This window comes from Bubalus bubalis, chromosome 18, assembly GCF_019923935.1.
Source record: "Bubalus bubalis isolate 160015118507 breed Murrah chromosome 18, NDDB_SH_1, whole genome shotgun sequence".
Taxonomy (NCBI): Eukaryota; Metazoa; Chordata; class Mammalia; order Artiodactyla; family Bovidae; genus Bubalus; species Bubalus bubalis.
In genome coordinates, this window is record NC_059174.1 from 62,998,877 (window position 1) to 63,014,917 (window position 16,041).

Sequence of the window (16,041 nt, forward strand, 5' to 3'; positions counted from 1 at the left end):
GGTGCCCTGGGCACACACAGGGGTAACGGGGCCGGCGCTGACCTGTGCGCCCTCACCCCAGACTACAGGGTGCAGAATCTCACCCGGATGGGCCTCGCGGCTTCGGTCCTACTGCTCCTTGGGATCCTCCTCTGCCAGGCTTGGCACGACCACGGAGGAGCCCGAGACGCGGCCCGGAGCTGAGCACCGGGACCCCACACTCCCCAGAGCACAGGAGCCCAGGAGGCGAGCTTCTGGTGTGGGAGCTTCTGGATGAGCCTCTGACCCCGGAAGAGAGATGAGCCGCAGGGTGGGAGGAGGCCCAGGCATCCCCAGGGGGCTCAGCCTCTGCTCATGGGGCCCCCTCCCTCCTGGGGAGGACGCCCCGGCTCCCGGCTGCTCTCACCCCTGGCCCGAGGCGCATCCCACATGGCAGGGGCGGGTCGTCACCCTGCACGCCCTCAGGCTCTGTCCACTCGCATGGAGGACGTGAGCCTCATTGTTCATGCTCGCCGTCTCTGCTGTGCACAATGACCTCCATCTCTTCTCAGAAACAGAACATCGTTTAAGTAACTGAATAAATGGGTGGAAGTGGGGCCCCGTTTGGAACAGTTGGATCCTAAACTCTTCCCTGAGCCCCCTCTGGACCCCTCACGCCCCTCCTCCTCGTCAGAGGACACCCGCTGTAGTTTCTCCAGAAACACTGTCAGTGTGAAGGGACACCCTGGCGTTTGAAGTGACAGTCAGGGCTACGCTGGTAAATGAGCTTAGGAATATATCATTTTGTAAAGAGCAACGATATGGGGTTTCCCTGGTGGTGAAGAGTCTGCCAGCCAATGCAGGAGACACGGGTTTAATCTGTGATCCTGGGGACCCCATGTGCCGAGGAGCAACTGAGACGGTGAGCCACAGCGACTGAGGGCAAGTCCTGGAGCCCGCCATAGACAGGCAGTGCTGCAGACGCCCAGACACCGCAGCGCGGGAGCACCCCGCTCACACAACCAGACACACCCCCGCAGCAACACAGACCCGGCGCAGACAAAATCAGCAGGCAATAAATGCTTAAAGAGCCCAGTGTGAACTGTGTGTCTCCTCTGGGGCAAACGCACTCCGTGGCCAACTTCAAGGTGCCTGGGTGAAGGCCGGGTGGGAAGAAAGGACCAGGTGGACTTTCCTACAGGGCGAGTCTGGTGCAGGCAGCCCCCACCGATGGCCCCACGTGTCCAGATGTGTCTTCTCATTACAATCACATAGGATCGTCTGCACCTCAGTTTTATGCCCCAGGTTCCCTGAAATGAGATGCCCACCTCCTAGTTCATCTGTAAGAGAGGGAAAGAGAAAACGATGGAGGAGACAAGGCTGACTCTGAGGAATCCCAGCACATCACGGGCAGGGATACTCATCAGCCCGGTCAATCTGGAGAGTCAACAGCAACTCTCAGTTAAAGGGCAGAGACACAGCGCTGGCCCACAGTTGTATAACCCAGAGGAAGATGCGTGCACGGCCATGCGTGTACAAGGAGAAAAAGGACACGTGGGTTGTTCGCAGTAGGAAAAGTTACAGAAATCACTTTCACCAAAATGAATGGTTTGGTGTATATATATGCAACAGAATTTTATACAAAAAATGCACAAAGCTGGACTGCTACAGGAACACAGATCAGTTTTCAAGCATGATGGTGAATAAGTGAAACACGACTGTAGGAGTCCAGTGCATCACATCAAATTCAAAAGGCAACAACATGGGACTCAATACATAAAATAAGAAATGAGACGGGAGGAACAAGAGCTGCTACCGGGGTTCCCTGGTGGTTTGGCGTGTAACAATCCAGCCGCCAATGCAGGGGACGCGGGCCCAGATCCCTGCTGTGAGAAGATCCGGGACGGACCGCAAATGCTGAGCCCGCGGGCCCAGAACCCTGCCCCGCGACAAGACACGCCATCAAAGCGAGGAGCCCAGGCACCGCAGCGAAGAGAAAAGCTTCCTGAGCTCAGCTCAACGGGAGGAAAGCCCCTGGGCAGCGAGGAAGACCCAGCACCGTCCTTTGTCACTCGGGTGTGTCTGACTCTTTGCGACCCCTTAGACAGTAGTAGCCCACCAGGCTCCTCTGGGCAGCGAGGAAGACCCAGCACCATCTGTCCCTCAGTCGTGTCCGACTCTTTGCGACCGCATGGACTGTAGCCCACCAGGCTCTCCTGTCCATGAGATTCTCCAGGAGAGAATACTGGAGGGGGTTGCCAGGCCCTCCTCCAGGGGATCTTCCCCACCCAGGGATCGAACCCAGGTTTCCTGCATTGCAGGCAGATTCTTTACCATCTGAGCCATAGGGAATTCCAGAACAGCCCAAACTAATTAATAATTAATTTTTAAAAATTGATACTTCAGAAACACAAAAATTTTTAAGAGAATACTAAGAACCAGTGTGTGTTGACCCATCCAACAGCAAACCTGGAAGAGACACGCACGAGTCTCTAGAGACACACAGCCCGCCAGAACGCAGGCAAGAAGACCCAGACAGCCTGAACAGACTGGCCACTGGAAGCGACACAGAATCTGTAATAACACCAATGAAAACTCCATGCAAACCAGAGGCCAGAACTGGATGCCTTCATGGACGACTTCTACCAAACTGACAAAGAGGAACTTATATGGCCCTCTTCACACTCTCCCAGGAGACTGAAGAGGACGAAACGCTCCCAGAGTCTTTCTATGAGCCACCGTCACCCCGATACCTAAACCACACAGAGACACAACCAAAAAAGAAAAGTTACAGAACAGAGCACTTTATGAACATACATGCAAAACACACAACAAAATATTAGCTAACCGAATTCAAAACACGCAAAAAGAATCACACACCATGATCAACTTGGATTCATACCAGGGTCACAAGGATAATTCAACATGTGCAAATCGATCAATGTGAATTGCCACATCAACAAGAGAAAAGACAAAACAACATGCTCGTCTTGATAGGTTCAGAGAAAGCACTGGTAAAATTCAACATCCAGTTGTTAGGGGAAGCACACTGATTGAAACCGCCCACTCTGGCCAGGCACCATAGTATCCATTTGCATGCGTTGTTTTATGACAGGAGATCCTGATAAGGAATACGGAACTAATGAGCCACCACCAACCGGAAGAGTTCAGGAAAGGTCTAAAGGAGACACCGCGTGTCCGTCCACTTCCCAGAATCCCTCTCGCTACCATCCATCTTGGCTGAGCGATGCGTGCGCCACCAGGAAAGACTCTGAATTAGAATGATTGGCCAAACACCACAAGGAAACTAATCCCATCACCATAAAACCCGACATTGTGAGCCACACGGGTTCCCTTACCCTACTGCTCTCCACCCGGGTGCCCTTTCCCAATAAAATCTCTTGTTTTGGCAGCACATGTGTCTCCTCAGACAATTCATTTCTGAGCATCAGACAAGAGCCCAGTTTCAGGCCCTGGAAGGGGTCCTCCTTCCTGCAACAAATGGCGACTCTGGTGGGGACTCTTCTTGGCTGAGACTGACATCCTGACCACTCGGGGTACTCAGGGGCCAGCTTGCCTGACAATGGACCAGACCCAGCGGCCGCAACTGGGACCCTTTTGTCCCTGGTCTCTTCCTGACGCAGACAACTGGCCAGAGTGCCCCGACCGGTAAGGAACAAGAGACTTTATTGACCTCTCTCCCCTTCCCTCTCTCTTTCCTCTCCTTAACCCTTCCTATCCTTCCCTGTTTTTCTAGTCCCCCGGTCCTGGACGCAGGAATCTGGTCGAAGGGCCCTCAGCCTGAGCTGAGGATTGGAGACTGATCACCTCCTCTTGGCAGAGAACTCGAATTCTGATTCTGGTCTGGTCTGATTTCTGGTAGGGCCGAGTTTCAGTCGTCCCTTCTCTGGAGGCCCAGGGAAAAGTCCCATAACGCCTGGGTGTCTGTAGGTGGCAGGAGACGTCTGTAAGGCCACCCCTTTCACCCGCCTCTCCCGCCTCCTCCCCCTTCTTCTTTCAACCTGGCTTCCTTTCCTCCCTTTGAAATCTTTGATCTGAAGTTCTGTGTCTCTATAGGAGGTTTTCTGAGATACTGTATTCTTGTATTTAAGGGAGTGTCTGATGAAGACTCCTAGGTTTATATGTGTGTGTTTTAACTCTCTGTTCTGTGTTATTTTTGATGGCCATTTCCTTTGTCTGGCCACCATTTGGTTTAGACCTGCTGCCATTTTGTTAGAACTTGATTTTCTTTCCCTGTGCCTTGAGACCAGGGCTCTCAGGAACACTTATCTAGACCATCTCTAAGTCCTGAGACTGAGGGAAAAGGGGAAAAAGATTTTTAAAATTTTATTTATTTCAACTGTTTTTTTTTTTTTATAAACTAGTAAATTTTATGTTGTAATATCTAATTTATGACTAAACTTAGAAAATGAAGCTAGATCTTGCACTGTGTCTGTATAAATATGTCTTGGTATGTATTTGTCTCTGGGTAATATTTTTGAGGTTAATTTGTAAATGAGCTCTATTTATTTGGCTTAAAAAAGGTAAGCGCTTACAAATCAAATAATTCTAAATTAAACAATAAATTCCAGGTTCATGTGAACTGGGGAATATTCAGTATTAAATACCTGATATTAATGTTTGTTTGTTGACCTATCTAATATAGACATGTCTTAGAGTAATTAACACTAAATAGAATATTTTCATTGTACCTAGGTTTAATATAAGTTAAATATTATATCTGTTACAAGTTTGTCAACAAGGAAATTACCTCGAGTGAAGTAACTTCTAAAAAATGTAAATGAGTTATGAGCTTTTATATAAATTCTATGAAGAATAATTATTCTTTAGAAATATCTGTCTAAAATAGTCTCTCCAGATTGGCGTAGCTTAAATTTCTAAGGGTTGTGCCAAGTGTGCTAAGTGTTGGAAGTCTGTTGAGTAGTTAGGTCATTTCCAAATAAAATAAGATTTTAAAACATTTACTAATAAACACTCATTTCCTTTTACAGAGAAATTAAAGAGATTTGGGACTATAAATGAATAATGTTTGGTGCCATCCTAAAATGTTCTAAGAAAGCAAGGGTTTTAGAAATTATCACTGGTATTTATGCTCACCAATCTATAAAATGCTAATATAAAAGTTAGTTCTTGGTTGCTAAAGGGAAGTAGGAAGTGTGTTTCCAGTTTAAAAAAAAGGGGGGTATGAAAAATACTAAAAAGAGTTATGCATGATCAGGATTTTCTAAAATTGAATTACAGTTAGTTAGATAAATGGATTTTGTTAGGAATGACACAGCCATAAGAAAACTGGTTAGAGCCAACTAGGTCCAAGATGGCGGAGCTGACTTTCACTAGACCTTGAGCCTGGGTATTTATGCCCATTGTGACATATCAACAAGCTAAATGATACACCCATCAACGTTGACTAAATCTGACCAAATGTTCTAAACCCTTTTAATTGATCTTGTTGATAAAACTTCCTAAATCGAATTCTTTTGAAGTTCCTTTGACCTCTAGCTAACTTTGGGATGCTTCAGAGGGCCCCTGAAACATCCCAAAGAGAGATATTAAACTGTGTTTATTTGGTTGGTTAAATTACATGAAAAAGATTGTCAAATGAGTAATAAATCCGCTCATGTTATAATGTATGGTAAAATTACTAATACAGATATCCTAGAAATTATATGGAGTTCTTAACATTCTGATATGTCCTGGTATTCTAATAGAAAACCTGATGGCTTCACAAAAGTTAACAAAAGGACTGAATGAAGCAGCGAATATGCTTATAACTTTTATGGTTTCTATCTGAAAAATTACGGGTTTTCAGGGAGTAGGGAAAACCTTCCCCTCAAACGAATTAGGACAAAACTTTGGTAAAATTAAACGTTATAAACAAAACAATTATATTTTCTCTCTATCTGACTCCTCCAAAAATTGGAAATTCTTAGGTTTCCAGTAATTTTATCAAATGAGTTAGGAATGTTATCTCACGGGTACAAAAATCTCAAGAAATTTTTGAAACCTTAAAAAGGGAAGAATTCACTTAGATTTGTTAGGCAAAATCTGTGATAAGCCTTTGGTGTGAGTTTCCCAGCCGTGTTTTATTTTAAAAGTTCAGTCTGAGACTCTATAAATGTTTCAGCAAAATAAAAAGTCCATAATCGATTATGGTTATAAAAATCACCAGACCAAAATTAGTGAGAACAGACCTATTTTGCAAACAAGCTAGCCTTCATTGGTTATATTTGATAAAAATGAGGGTAACTTTAGGGAGAAAAAGATATTTCAAAAAAATGTTAAATCCAAGTTTGTTAATGAAGGTCTGCATCTACTAAGACTCATCTCTTAGATAGTTCTTTGCTGTTATGTGATATTAATGTGCAATTTAATTGAATTCTTAAAGAACACCCTAAGTTTGTTTCTGAAGCTTATCTCAGTAATCTATCTTTGGATGAAGATCAGATGCCTCATGACCTGCAACCAGGACTGGAAAAAGACATAATTTAAGGGACTGTCTCCAACCTGGATGGAAGGACTTTTTTACCAGGTACTCTTAACTAGCTCTTGCACAATGAAACTGAAGGGAAATTAACTCTTAGATTAATTCCCACTTCCAAAGGCCCCTACACTGGATTGGTTTACAGAGAAGACAGCTGACCTGATCTCACCTTAAAATGATGCTTAAGCAGGAGAAACTACACCAGGATGAGAAGACGACGACATCAGAGGTAGACAGCTTGCCCAAGATGCTGGACCTGATTCGTATGATCATTTATGTTTTCTTGACTTCTTAGACCTTTGCATATAAATCAAATGCTTTTCTATCATAGGCCTGATTCTATGCTAGTTTTAGAAATCAATTCAATTGTTGGATTTGTGGCCAATTACCTGTGTCTAGTTCTGGGTTACCTTCTTAAATTTCTCTACTACAAGACTCTAACTGCTTGGCCCTGAGAAATTTACTTAAAAAAAAAATTATAGTCATGTTCAGGTTACTGTGATATTACTAGATGGGATCCCCTCACCGGGCCAATTAATAATGGCTGCTCTGACTCTGGCCATAAATTTGAGCTTTTTTCTATTACTCAAGCTCAATCAGAACAACAAGAAAGTTTCAGCAAAGGAGGAAATATCACACATAATTATGGGATGGATTTATATAGATAACACCAGGCTATGGTAATTTAGGTTTAAAGTCTCCTCTGTGTTGGAAACAATTAAATCATACTAAGGACAATCAGTCTAGTAACACGAGAAAACGGGGCTATGTGCCTTGTAGACGGTGCCAATATATAATTTCCCTGGAAGATAAACATTCTACAGAACAGACTAAGTCAGATGACCTGAGATATACTGGGCTACATCTAATGGAAGCTCTTAACTTGAGTCTTACTTGTGACTTTACTAATACTGCTGGCTACGTCATTTGTATTTCACCTGTTTTACAAAATTACTGTCTCTTACACTGTCAAATGTGTGTGTGAGGCCTCCAATTGAATAATATATAGTCCCATATGAGATCGATGATGGTAACAGTGTAACTCTAGATATGGGAAGAAGCAACAAGAGGGAATATTTTCCTGGACCAAGAGGCTAGCAAGACAGGTGGTCCAGAGAATTTTGGATACTGTTTTATGGCCTAGTTCAATAACAGCACATTGAGTGGCCTGTCAACAAAATCTTTGCCAAACCTGAGAATGGACATTCTCAGCACCTTGGGATAAAATGGTCATGAAATGCCCCCTGAAAATCATGGTCAAGTTTATGAGCAAAAGGGGGCTCTACCAACTGAAAACTGACACTTGCCATCTCCATCTACAAAGATTAAATCATGGCCGCTGCAACTGCTGACTTTCAACGCCCCTGAAAGGAGTTCAGGGTGAAAACCAGGAATGAGGCACTCTGTGCTCTGGGAAAAACTGGCAGAATAGGTCTTCAGATAGTTAGGTCTTTTCAGGACAAGATTTTATGAGTTCCAATTCTTGCATCTTCTCATACCTAGAGAAACACTGACATCATTAACTGTGAAATCTGCTCTGGCTATTAGAAAAAGTTTACAATTAAACGTCAAAATAGAGTAGCTATGGTTCAGATATCCTGGGAAATAACTAGGTGATGCTATGGGTGTACTTTCAGATTAGACCTTGTATTGCTAAACACTTGAGTTTTCTGAGTCGTGTCAGGCTTGGATGCCACCATTCTCAAAACAGTGTCTGCTGGAAGCTAGTAACTGCAACCTTACTTTTTATAAAACTAGGCAACTGGCTACCTGTCTCCCTGAAGTGCCAGGTCCAGACTGGGCTTTAGGCCTATTCTTCTAAAAAGAAATGAGATTTATTTTGTCTTCTAAATTCCAGTTATCACTCCTCCAACTACTTCTAACTGCGTCTGTTACACCAAAATGGCAGACCAAGGGATTGAGATTTTAATCATACATGACTGAGATCTAGAAGTTGGAACTCAGAAATACTTCCAATTCAGTGTCTATACTCCAAGCTGAGGCAGTCCTATGCTCCATATTGACAGGAAGTTATCACAGTCATAGCTGCCTAGTTCCCTAAATTAAAACTGAGTAGAACTCAGTGGGGCTCTGGAGTAGAGATCTGTTCTGTGTCCTCCATTTCTTGTCTGTAGGATATAGGCTTCATTCAGCCTCCTTGACCTTCCGTGAGTTCCAAAGGGTGGATTCAAACAATTGCTAATCAGGGAAGGGAGGGGATACAGAAACAGGAGAAACAATCAAAGGTTGGTACAGCCTCCAGACAGAGTCCTTGTTCCTACTCAAAGAAATATGCATAACAATGTCTTTTTTAGTTCTTCTACATAACTGGAGCCCCCACCCAGGCGGAGGATAGTGACTTCAGACAGAACACAAGATTCCTGGAGCACAGCTCTGTTGCCTCACCACCAACCAATCAAAAAGGATCACAAACCCTGCAACCCTCACCCCAAATGTTGCCTTCTGTTTCCAGGACCGAAGAGGACCATCCTGCTAGGTCTCCTGTTTGGCCCTGTCTATTTCATCTCTGAGAGGGGCCAACAGTTTCCCACTAAATTGCTGTTACTAAAAGGGTGGAAGCTGGTTTCAGATGTGGAACACCCCAACTTAGATCAGGGAGAGAGAGAGACTTCTGCTCTGCCAGGCAGGCCTACGCCCATGCACAGCAGGAAGAAGTTACAGAAGAAAGAGACCTCCGCCCCAATTCCCAAGAAGTATCTTGAGTATGAAGTCTCTCAGCGGGGAGTTGTTAGGGGAAGCACACTGATTGAAACCGCCCACCCTGGCCAGGCACCATAGTACCCATTTGCATGAGTTGTTTTCTGACAGGAGATCCTGATAAGGAATACTGAACTAATGAGCCACTACCAACCTGAAGAGTTCAGGAAAGGTCAAAAGGAGACACGGAGTGTCTGTCCACTTCCCAGAATCCCTCTCGCTAGCATCCATCTTGGCTGAGCGATGCGTGCACCACCAGGAAAGACTCTGAATTAGAATGATTGGCCAAACACCACCCAGAAACTAATCCCATCACCGTAAAACCCGAGACTGCGAGGCACGCGGCAGAGCAGTTCTCCTGGGTTCCCTTCCTCTACTGCTCTCCACGCGGGTGCCCTTTCCCAATAAAATCTCTTGCTTTGTCAGCACATGTGTCTCCTCAGACAATTCATTTCCGAGTGTTAGACAAGAGCCCAGTTTCGAGCCCTAGAAGGGGTCCTCCTTCCTGCAACAGTTCTTCTCGGTTTTCTGCTCATACGAGGTGTTGCAGCTCACTCCATATAATTTCTAGGATATCTTATTAGTAATTTTACCATACATTATAACATGAGTCGATTTATTACTCATTTGATAATCTTTTTCATGTAATTTAACCAACCAAATTAACACAGTTTAATATCTCTCTTTGGGATGTTTCAGGGGCCCTCTGAAGCACCCCAAAGTTAGCTAAGGGTCAAATGAATTCTATTTAGGAAGTTTTATTGAAAAGATCAATTAAAAAGGTTTAGAACATTTGGTCAGATTTAGTCAACGTTGATGGGTGCATCATTTAGCTTGCTGATATGTCACACTGGGCATAAATACCCAGGCTCAAGGGCTAGTGAAAGTCAGCGCTGCCATCTTGGACCTAGTTGACTCTATAAACCAGTTTTCTTATGGCTGTGTCATTCCTAACAAAACCCATTTATCTAACTAATTGTAATCCAATTTTAGAAAATCCTGATCCTGCATAACTCTAGTATTTTTCATATCTTTTTCTTTCTTTTTTTTTTATACTGAAAACACACTTCCTACTTTCCTTTAGCAACCAAGAACTAACTTTAATATTAGCATTTAATAGATTGGTGAGCATAAATACCAGTGATGTCTAAAACCCTTGCTTTCTTAGAACTCTTCCTGGTTAATTCCCTGACCGCGTGGCTCCAGTATCCTTTAGCGCCCCCTTTTGGTAGGGGGCAGTCTGCTCCCAGTGGGCTGGTCATTCTCTTGATAATCTGCGTTTTCCACTGGAAGTAGTTTCAGGACATTTTTAGGGCCTCAGTCCAGTCCTCCTTGATTTTTTTTTTTAGTTGAAATTTACTTAAAATACAATTAACTGTTTCAAATTGTATAATTCAGTACGAAGTACTTTTTAAATTTAACCTTCAGTTTCTCAGTTTACTATGAAAGGTCAAGATTCAGATGTTACTTCCATTTATTTTTAAAAATATGTAGTTAATTAACCTGTTTGTTGACGTGGCTGCAGCACACGGGCTCTCCGTTGCAGGGTGTGGGGTCTTTAGCCCAAATGTGTGGTGTCTGGACCCCTGGCCGGTGATCCCGCCCGGGCCCCTAAGTAAGGAGCGCGGAGTCTCAGTCAGGGGCCCAGCGGGGCGGCCCTCGGGTGTCACGTGCGCATACACCAGTCCCAGCCCTTCGCAGGTCGGTTCTCGTCAGTAAAGGAGGCTCCGTTATTTGCTGCCTCAGCCGTTGCCCTCTGTTGTGAGCATCTTCCGTCTGTCGTGAGCGTCTTCCCGTCTGACACTTACGACAGATACCACACTGGCCCTCAGCACAGGCCCGCCTCTCCTGAATCTCCCTGTCTGCTCTCTGTGCTGCACTCTGGACCATTTCCTCAGTGCTATACTTCGACTTCACACGTGGCCGCTCAGCTGTCTTCTTGGCTTCATGACTTTTTAATGTGTTGAATCTACTGTATTGTTCACGTCGAAAATTTTTCAACTCTTTTCAGTGACCACCTATTCTTCTACAAAATAATCCACATGCTTGCCTCCCTTTATTTTTCTGTGACCATGGTTCCCTCTGTGTGTCCACACTGGTGGAAACCTTCCTCTGACCTCAAGATGATCCGCACAGCCAGGGGCCACACCGCCTACCTCTCGTGCTTTCCTGTGGTTCCCCTCCACTTGGGGAACTTTCTTTCTGCCCTTGTCTGTGACTATGTGTTTCAGAAACACTCTCCAAGCAGGTCTCAGTGTTAGGAGGAGAGGAGGCTCTGGGTGGGCACCACACTCACCCATTCGGTGCAGTCTCAGCCCACAGCCCTTCACGTTAACCCTCTCCTGTGGTCACCTCGTCTGGAAATTGACCATGATGATGGCAGCAAGAGCCCACAGCCCATCTGAGGGCTTGGGTCGGGACAACATGCAGAGGAGGAACCTCAGGCGCAGAGAAAGGGCACCGCCACCCCAAGTTACATGACCAACGGGCACACATTTACAGAAATATCTGTTCTCCATCAGAGTGAGAGTTCTGATAGCAATCAATACTCCCTAATGCTTGCAGGTGATGACAAGACCGGGAAGAGACTGTGCCCAAGGACCCCGCGGCCCTGAGGAGGCAGGAAGCACCCAGGGGCTTGTTCCCAGGAAGGCTGGCTGGATGATGATGCCATAAAGACAGATGCCCCTGAAGGGGGCTCTGATGGGGAAAACCCACACTCTGGGGCAAGTGAGGAGTCAGTTTCCTTCCTTATTCCTTGAGTGTCTCCTCTGGGCTCTCGGCCACATACACTCCACTGAGCCCAGGGAGACGCTGACCGTGTGTCCCTCAAAAAGAGCAGACTTGTGGACCCAGAGCGGAGGGAGAGGGTGGGACGAATGCAGAGAGTAGCATGGAAACGCACACACCGGCACGTGTAAAACAGACCACGGGGGAATGTGCCGTGTGACCTAGGGAGCTCACACAAGGGGTCTGTGACAACCTAGAGGGGAGGGAGGTTCTAGAAGGAGGGCATGTGATCCATGCTGATGTATGGCAGAAACCAGCACCATATTGTAAAGTAACGATCCTCCAATTAAAAAAAAAATGTGTCTCTGGGAATCTGAGTCCTGCGGGCAGCAGGGGCTGGCATCCTCCGTGAAGCATCTCCAGGGCCTGGTGACCCCATCCTCGGTGAGGACCCCCAGGGACCCGCTTGATGGGTGGGCAGAGGAGGAAGCAGACCCCGAGGCGAGGCTCGCAAAGAGAAGGCCGCCTCCTGGATGCCCTCAACTGGAAGGGGAGTCTCAGAAACACACTGGGACTGTCATGGGGAAGACGGCAGGCTTTCAAGAAGAGGCTGTTCCCCTTACTGCGGGGACGCTGATGTGACAGCCGCGTGACAGGAAGCCCCAGCCTCTGACACACCCTGTGGTCTGTCTGTCCGGAGGATACCCAGGTCTCCTCCGTCCTCACAGCCAGGACTGCAGGGAGGAGACGCCATGGCCCCCGTGCTCCCCACCCTGCTCTGCCTCGGTGAGATGAGGAGGGGCAGGGGGAGCCCTGGTCTGGAGGGACCCCCCCCCCAGCCAGCCTGCTCTGTCAGGGAACCCCAGAGCCCAGGAGGCTCCCGGGGCGGAGAGGTGCTTCTGAGAGCTGAGGGCACACCTCTCACAGGGCACTCTCTTCCAGGACTGAGTGTGGGCCTGAGGACCCAGGTGCAGGCCGGTGAGTCTCTCCCAGGGCCCAGCTCCCTCCTTTCATGAGGACAAGGTCACTCCCAGGCTTGGGGAGGGCAGCTCAGGGCTCACGGAGGGGGAGTCTGGGAGGTCTGGGCTTAGAGCCGGGGCCTGGGGGGGGGGGGGACGCCTGGCGAGCCCACATTTGATTTCCTTCCAGGGACCCTCCCCAAACCCACCATCTGGGCTGAGCCGGGCTCTGTGGTCCCCTGGGGGAGCCCCGTGACCATCTGGTGCCGGGGAACCCTGGGGGCCCAGGAGTTCCGTCTGGATAAAGATGGAAGCCCAGTTCTCTGGGACAGACAGAGACCCCTGGAGCCCAGGGACAAGGCCAAGTTCTCCATCCACTACATGGGGCAGGACCACGCAGGCAGCTATCAGTGCTACCACAGCACCCCCACTGGCTGGTCAGAGCCCAGTGACCGCCTGGAGCTGGTGGTGACAGGTGAGGGACACTCGGGGGCCTCGGGCTCTGCCCTCGGGAGGGGGTCTGCTCTCAGGGGGTGTCGCTCTCACAGCCCAGCTTTCGAGGGGGAGAGGGAAGGGTGGGAGCCCCACGGAACCAGCTGCCTCCTTCTCTCCTAGGACTCTATGGCAAACCCAGCCTCTCAGCCCTGCCGAGTCCTGTGGTGACCTCGGGAGGGAGCGTGACCCTCCAGTGTGCCTCCCGTCAGGGATTTAACATATTCCTTCTGACCAAAGAAGGAGAAGACAAGTCCTCTTGGACCCTGGCTGGACAGCGAAGCCCAGATGGGTGGACCCAGGTCCTGTTCCTTGTGGGCCCTGTGACCCCCGGACACGGGTGGAGGTTCAGATGCTACGGCTTTAACAGGATCACCCCCTGGGTGTGGTCGGCCCCCAGTGACCCCCTGGAGCTCCTGGTGGCAGGTGAGGAAGTCCCGTCCTGACCTCCCAACTTGCTGAGGCACCAGGGTGGGCATTCGATGCTTTTCTGCTGGGGCTGTCCCAGAAGAGAGGGTGAGGTGAGGGGGTGGGGATCACGGGACAGACACACAGACTGAGAGACGGTGAGGCCTGGGGACCAGAACAGGAGAAGGGGCTCATGGGAGGAGCCCGTCCCTACAGCCTAGTCTCCGCAGGGATGTCTGGCAATGAGATGGGGAGGGCAGCTTGGGCCTCACGGAGGGGGAGTCTGGGAGGTCTGGGCTGAGAGCCGGGGCCTGGGGGGGACGCCTGGTGAGCCCAACTCTGATTTCTTTCCAGGGACCCTCCGCAAACCCACCATCTGGGCTGAGCCGGGCTCTGTGGTTCCCTTGGGGACCCCCGTGACCATCTGGTGTCAGGGGACCCTGGAGGCCCAGGAGTTCCATCTGGATAAAGAGGGAACCTCAGTCCCCTGGGACAGACAGAAACCCCCGGGGCACGGGGACAAGGCCCAGCTGGCCATCCCACAGATGACGGAGCAGCACGCAGGGAGCTCTCAGTGCTACTTCAGAACCCCCACTGGCTGGTCAGAGCCCAGTGACCGCCTGGAGCTGGTGGTGACAGGTGAGGGACTCTCGGGGGCTACGAGTTCTGCCCTCAGGAGGGGGTCTGCTCTCAGGGGCTGTCCCTCTCACAGCCCAGGCCTGGGGAGGGGATGGGGGAGCCCCACGGATCCAGCTGCCTCCTTCTCTCCTAGGATCCTACAGCAAACCCAGCCTCTCAGCCCTGCCGAGCCCTGTGGTGACCTCGGGAGGCAGCGTGACCCTCCAGTGTGGCTCCCGTCAGGGATTTAACAGATTCCTTCTGACCAAGGAAGGAGAAGACGAGTCCCCTCGGACCCTGGATGGACAGCGAACCCCCGACGGGCAGACCCAGGCCCTGTTCCCTGTGGGCCCCGTGACCCCCGGGCACAGGTGGACGTTCAGATGCTACGGCTTTTACAGGGACACCCCCAGGGTGTGGTCGGCCCCCAGCAACCCCCTGGAGCTCCTGGTCCCAGGTGAGGAAGTCCTGTCCTGACACCATATATTTCTGCAGACAAGACAACTGGGGTCTCTGCTCCCAGGGGAGCCCCTGTGAGAGGGTGGGGAGAGGAGCGTGGGGCTCACAGGACAGACACACAGACTGACACACGGCGAGGCCTGGGGCCGGGACGGGAGAGGGGCATCCACAGGGGAAGCACTCCCTACAACCCAGCGCCTGTCTCTCCCCAGGGCTGTCTGGGAAGCCCTCCCTCCTGACCCCGCAGGGCCCTGTCGTCACCTCTGGACAGAACCTGACCCTCCAGTGCCGCTCTGATGTCAGCTACGCCAGATTCGCTCTGTCCAAGGAGGAGGGACAGGACCTCCCCCAGCGCCCTGCCCAGATGCCCCAGGAAGGGCTCTCTCAGGCCGACTTCCCCCTGGGCCCAGTTGGCACCGTCCAAGGGGGCCGATACAGATGCTACGGTGGACACGGCCTCTCCTCCGAGTGGTCGGCGCCCAGTGAGCCCTTGGAGCTGCTGGTGGCAGGAGAGGAGCCAGCGGGTCAGTCGGGGACCAGACTCTGCACAGGCCCCACCGGGGAGCCCCAAGGGTGATGCAGGGACCAGGGGGAGGGGTCCCGGGGAGGGGACAGAGAGACGGGGTCGAGGAGGGGAGAGACTCTGAGAAACAGAGACAGCGCTAAGGGGCCAGAGAGGCCCATGGAGTCTCGCTCAGAACCCGGGCCGGCGCCCATACCCCCTTCCTCTCTGCAGGACGGCTCAGAGACAGGCCCTCCCTCTCGGTGCGGCCAGGCCCCTCGGTGGCCCCGGGGGAGAATGTGACCCTGCTGTGTCAGTCAGGAGACAGGACGGACACCTTCCTTCTGTCCAAGGAGGGGGGAGCCAATCGCCTCCTGCGTCTGCGCTCCCAGGACCAAGACGGGCGGTACCAGGCCGAGTTCTCCTTGAGCCCTGTGACCTCAGCCCACGGGGGCACCTACAGGTGCTACCGCTCACTCAGCACAGACCCCTACCTGCTGTCACAGCCCAGTGAGCCCCTGGCGCTCGTGGTCTCAGGTGAGGCCCAGTCTGTCCCTCTCACTCAGCAGCTCGGGGCTCTGCCCTGGGAGGGCAGGGTGGTGGTGGAGGAGGGGGCGCTGAGGGAGGGGCCCCCTGGGGGAGGGGCCTCGGAGCCTGCGCCCCGCCCCTTTCTCCCGCACTGTGGTCCCGGAGGG

General features: G+C 50.1%; 1 protein-coding gene across 28 annotated transcripts in view; it reads left to right on the plus strand.

The window, feature by feature from the left end:
* LOC102401256 (leukocyte immunoglobulin-like receptor subfamily B member 3) overlaps nucleotides 1-16,041 on the plus strand; it is a 174,598-nt gene that overhangs the window by 58,223 nt on the left and 100,334 nt on the right. For 7 of the 28 annotated variants that reach the window (XM_045163588.1, XM_045163596.1, XM_045163598.1 and 4 more), the window contains exons 1-8: nucleotides 12,571-12,694; nucleotides 12,851-12,886; nucleotides 13,058-13,342; nucleotides 13,483-13,785; nucleotides 14,122-14,406; nucleotides 14,540-14,842; nucleotides 15,057-15,368; nucleotides 15,581-15,883. The exons of 1 other annotated variant lie outside the window; for it this stretch is intronic. In XM_045163588.1, coding sequence (XP_045019523.1) covers nucleotides 12,661-12,694; nucleotides 12,851-12,886; nucleotides 13,058-13,342; nucleotides 13,483-13,785; nucleotides 14,122-14,406; nucleotides 14,540-14,842; nucleotides 15,057-15,368; nucleotides 15,581-15,883 — 1,861 coding nt within the window. In that variant the 5' untranslated portion in view covers nucleotides 12,571-12,660. Of the gene's footprint in view, nucleotides 1-12,569; nucleotides 12,695-12,850; nucleotides 12,887-13,057; nucleotides 13,343-13,482; nucleotides 13,786-14,121; nucleotides 14,407-14,539; nucleotides 14,843-15,056; nucleotides 15,369-15,580; nucleotides 15,884-16,041 lie in introns of those variants that run through there. 20 more of the 28 variants (XM_045163591.1, XM_045163583.1, XM_045163590.1 and 17 more) reach the window with 7 other exon arrangements.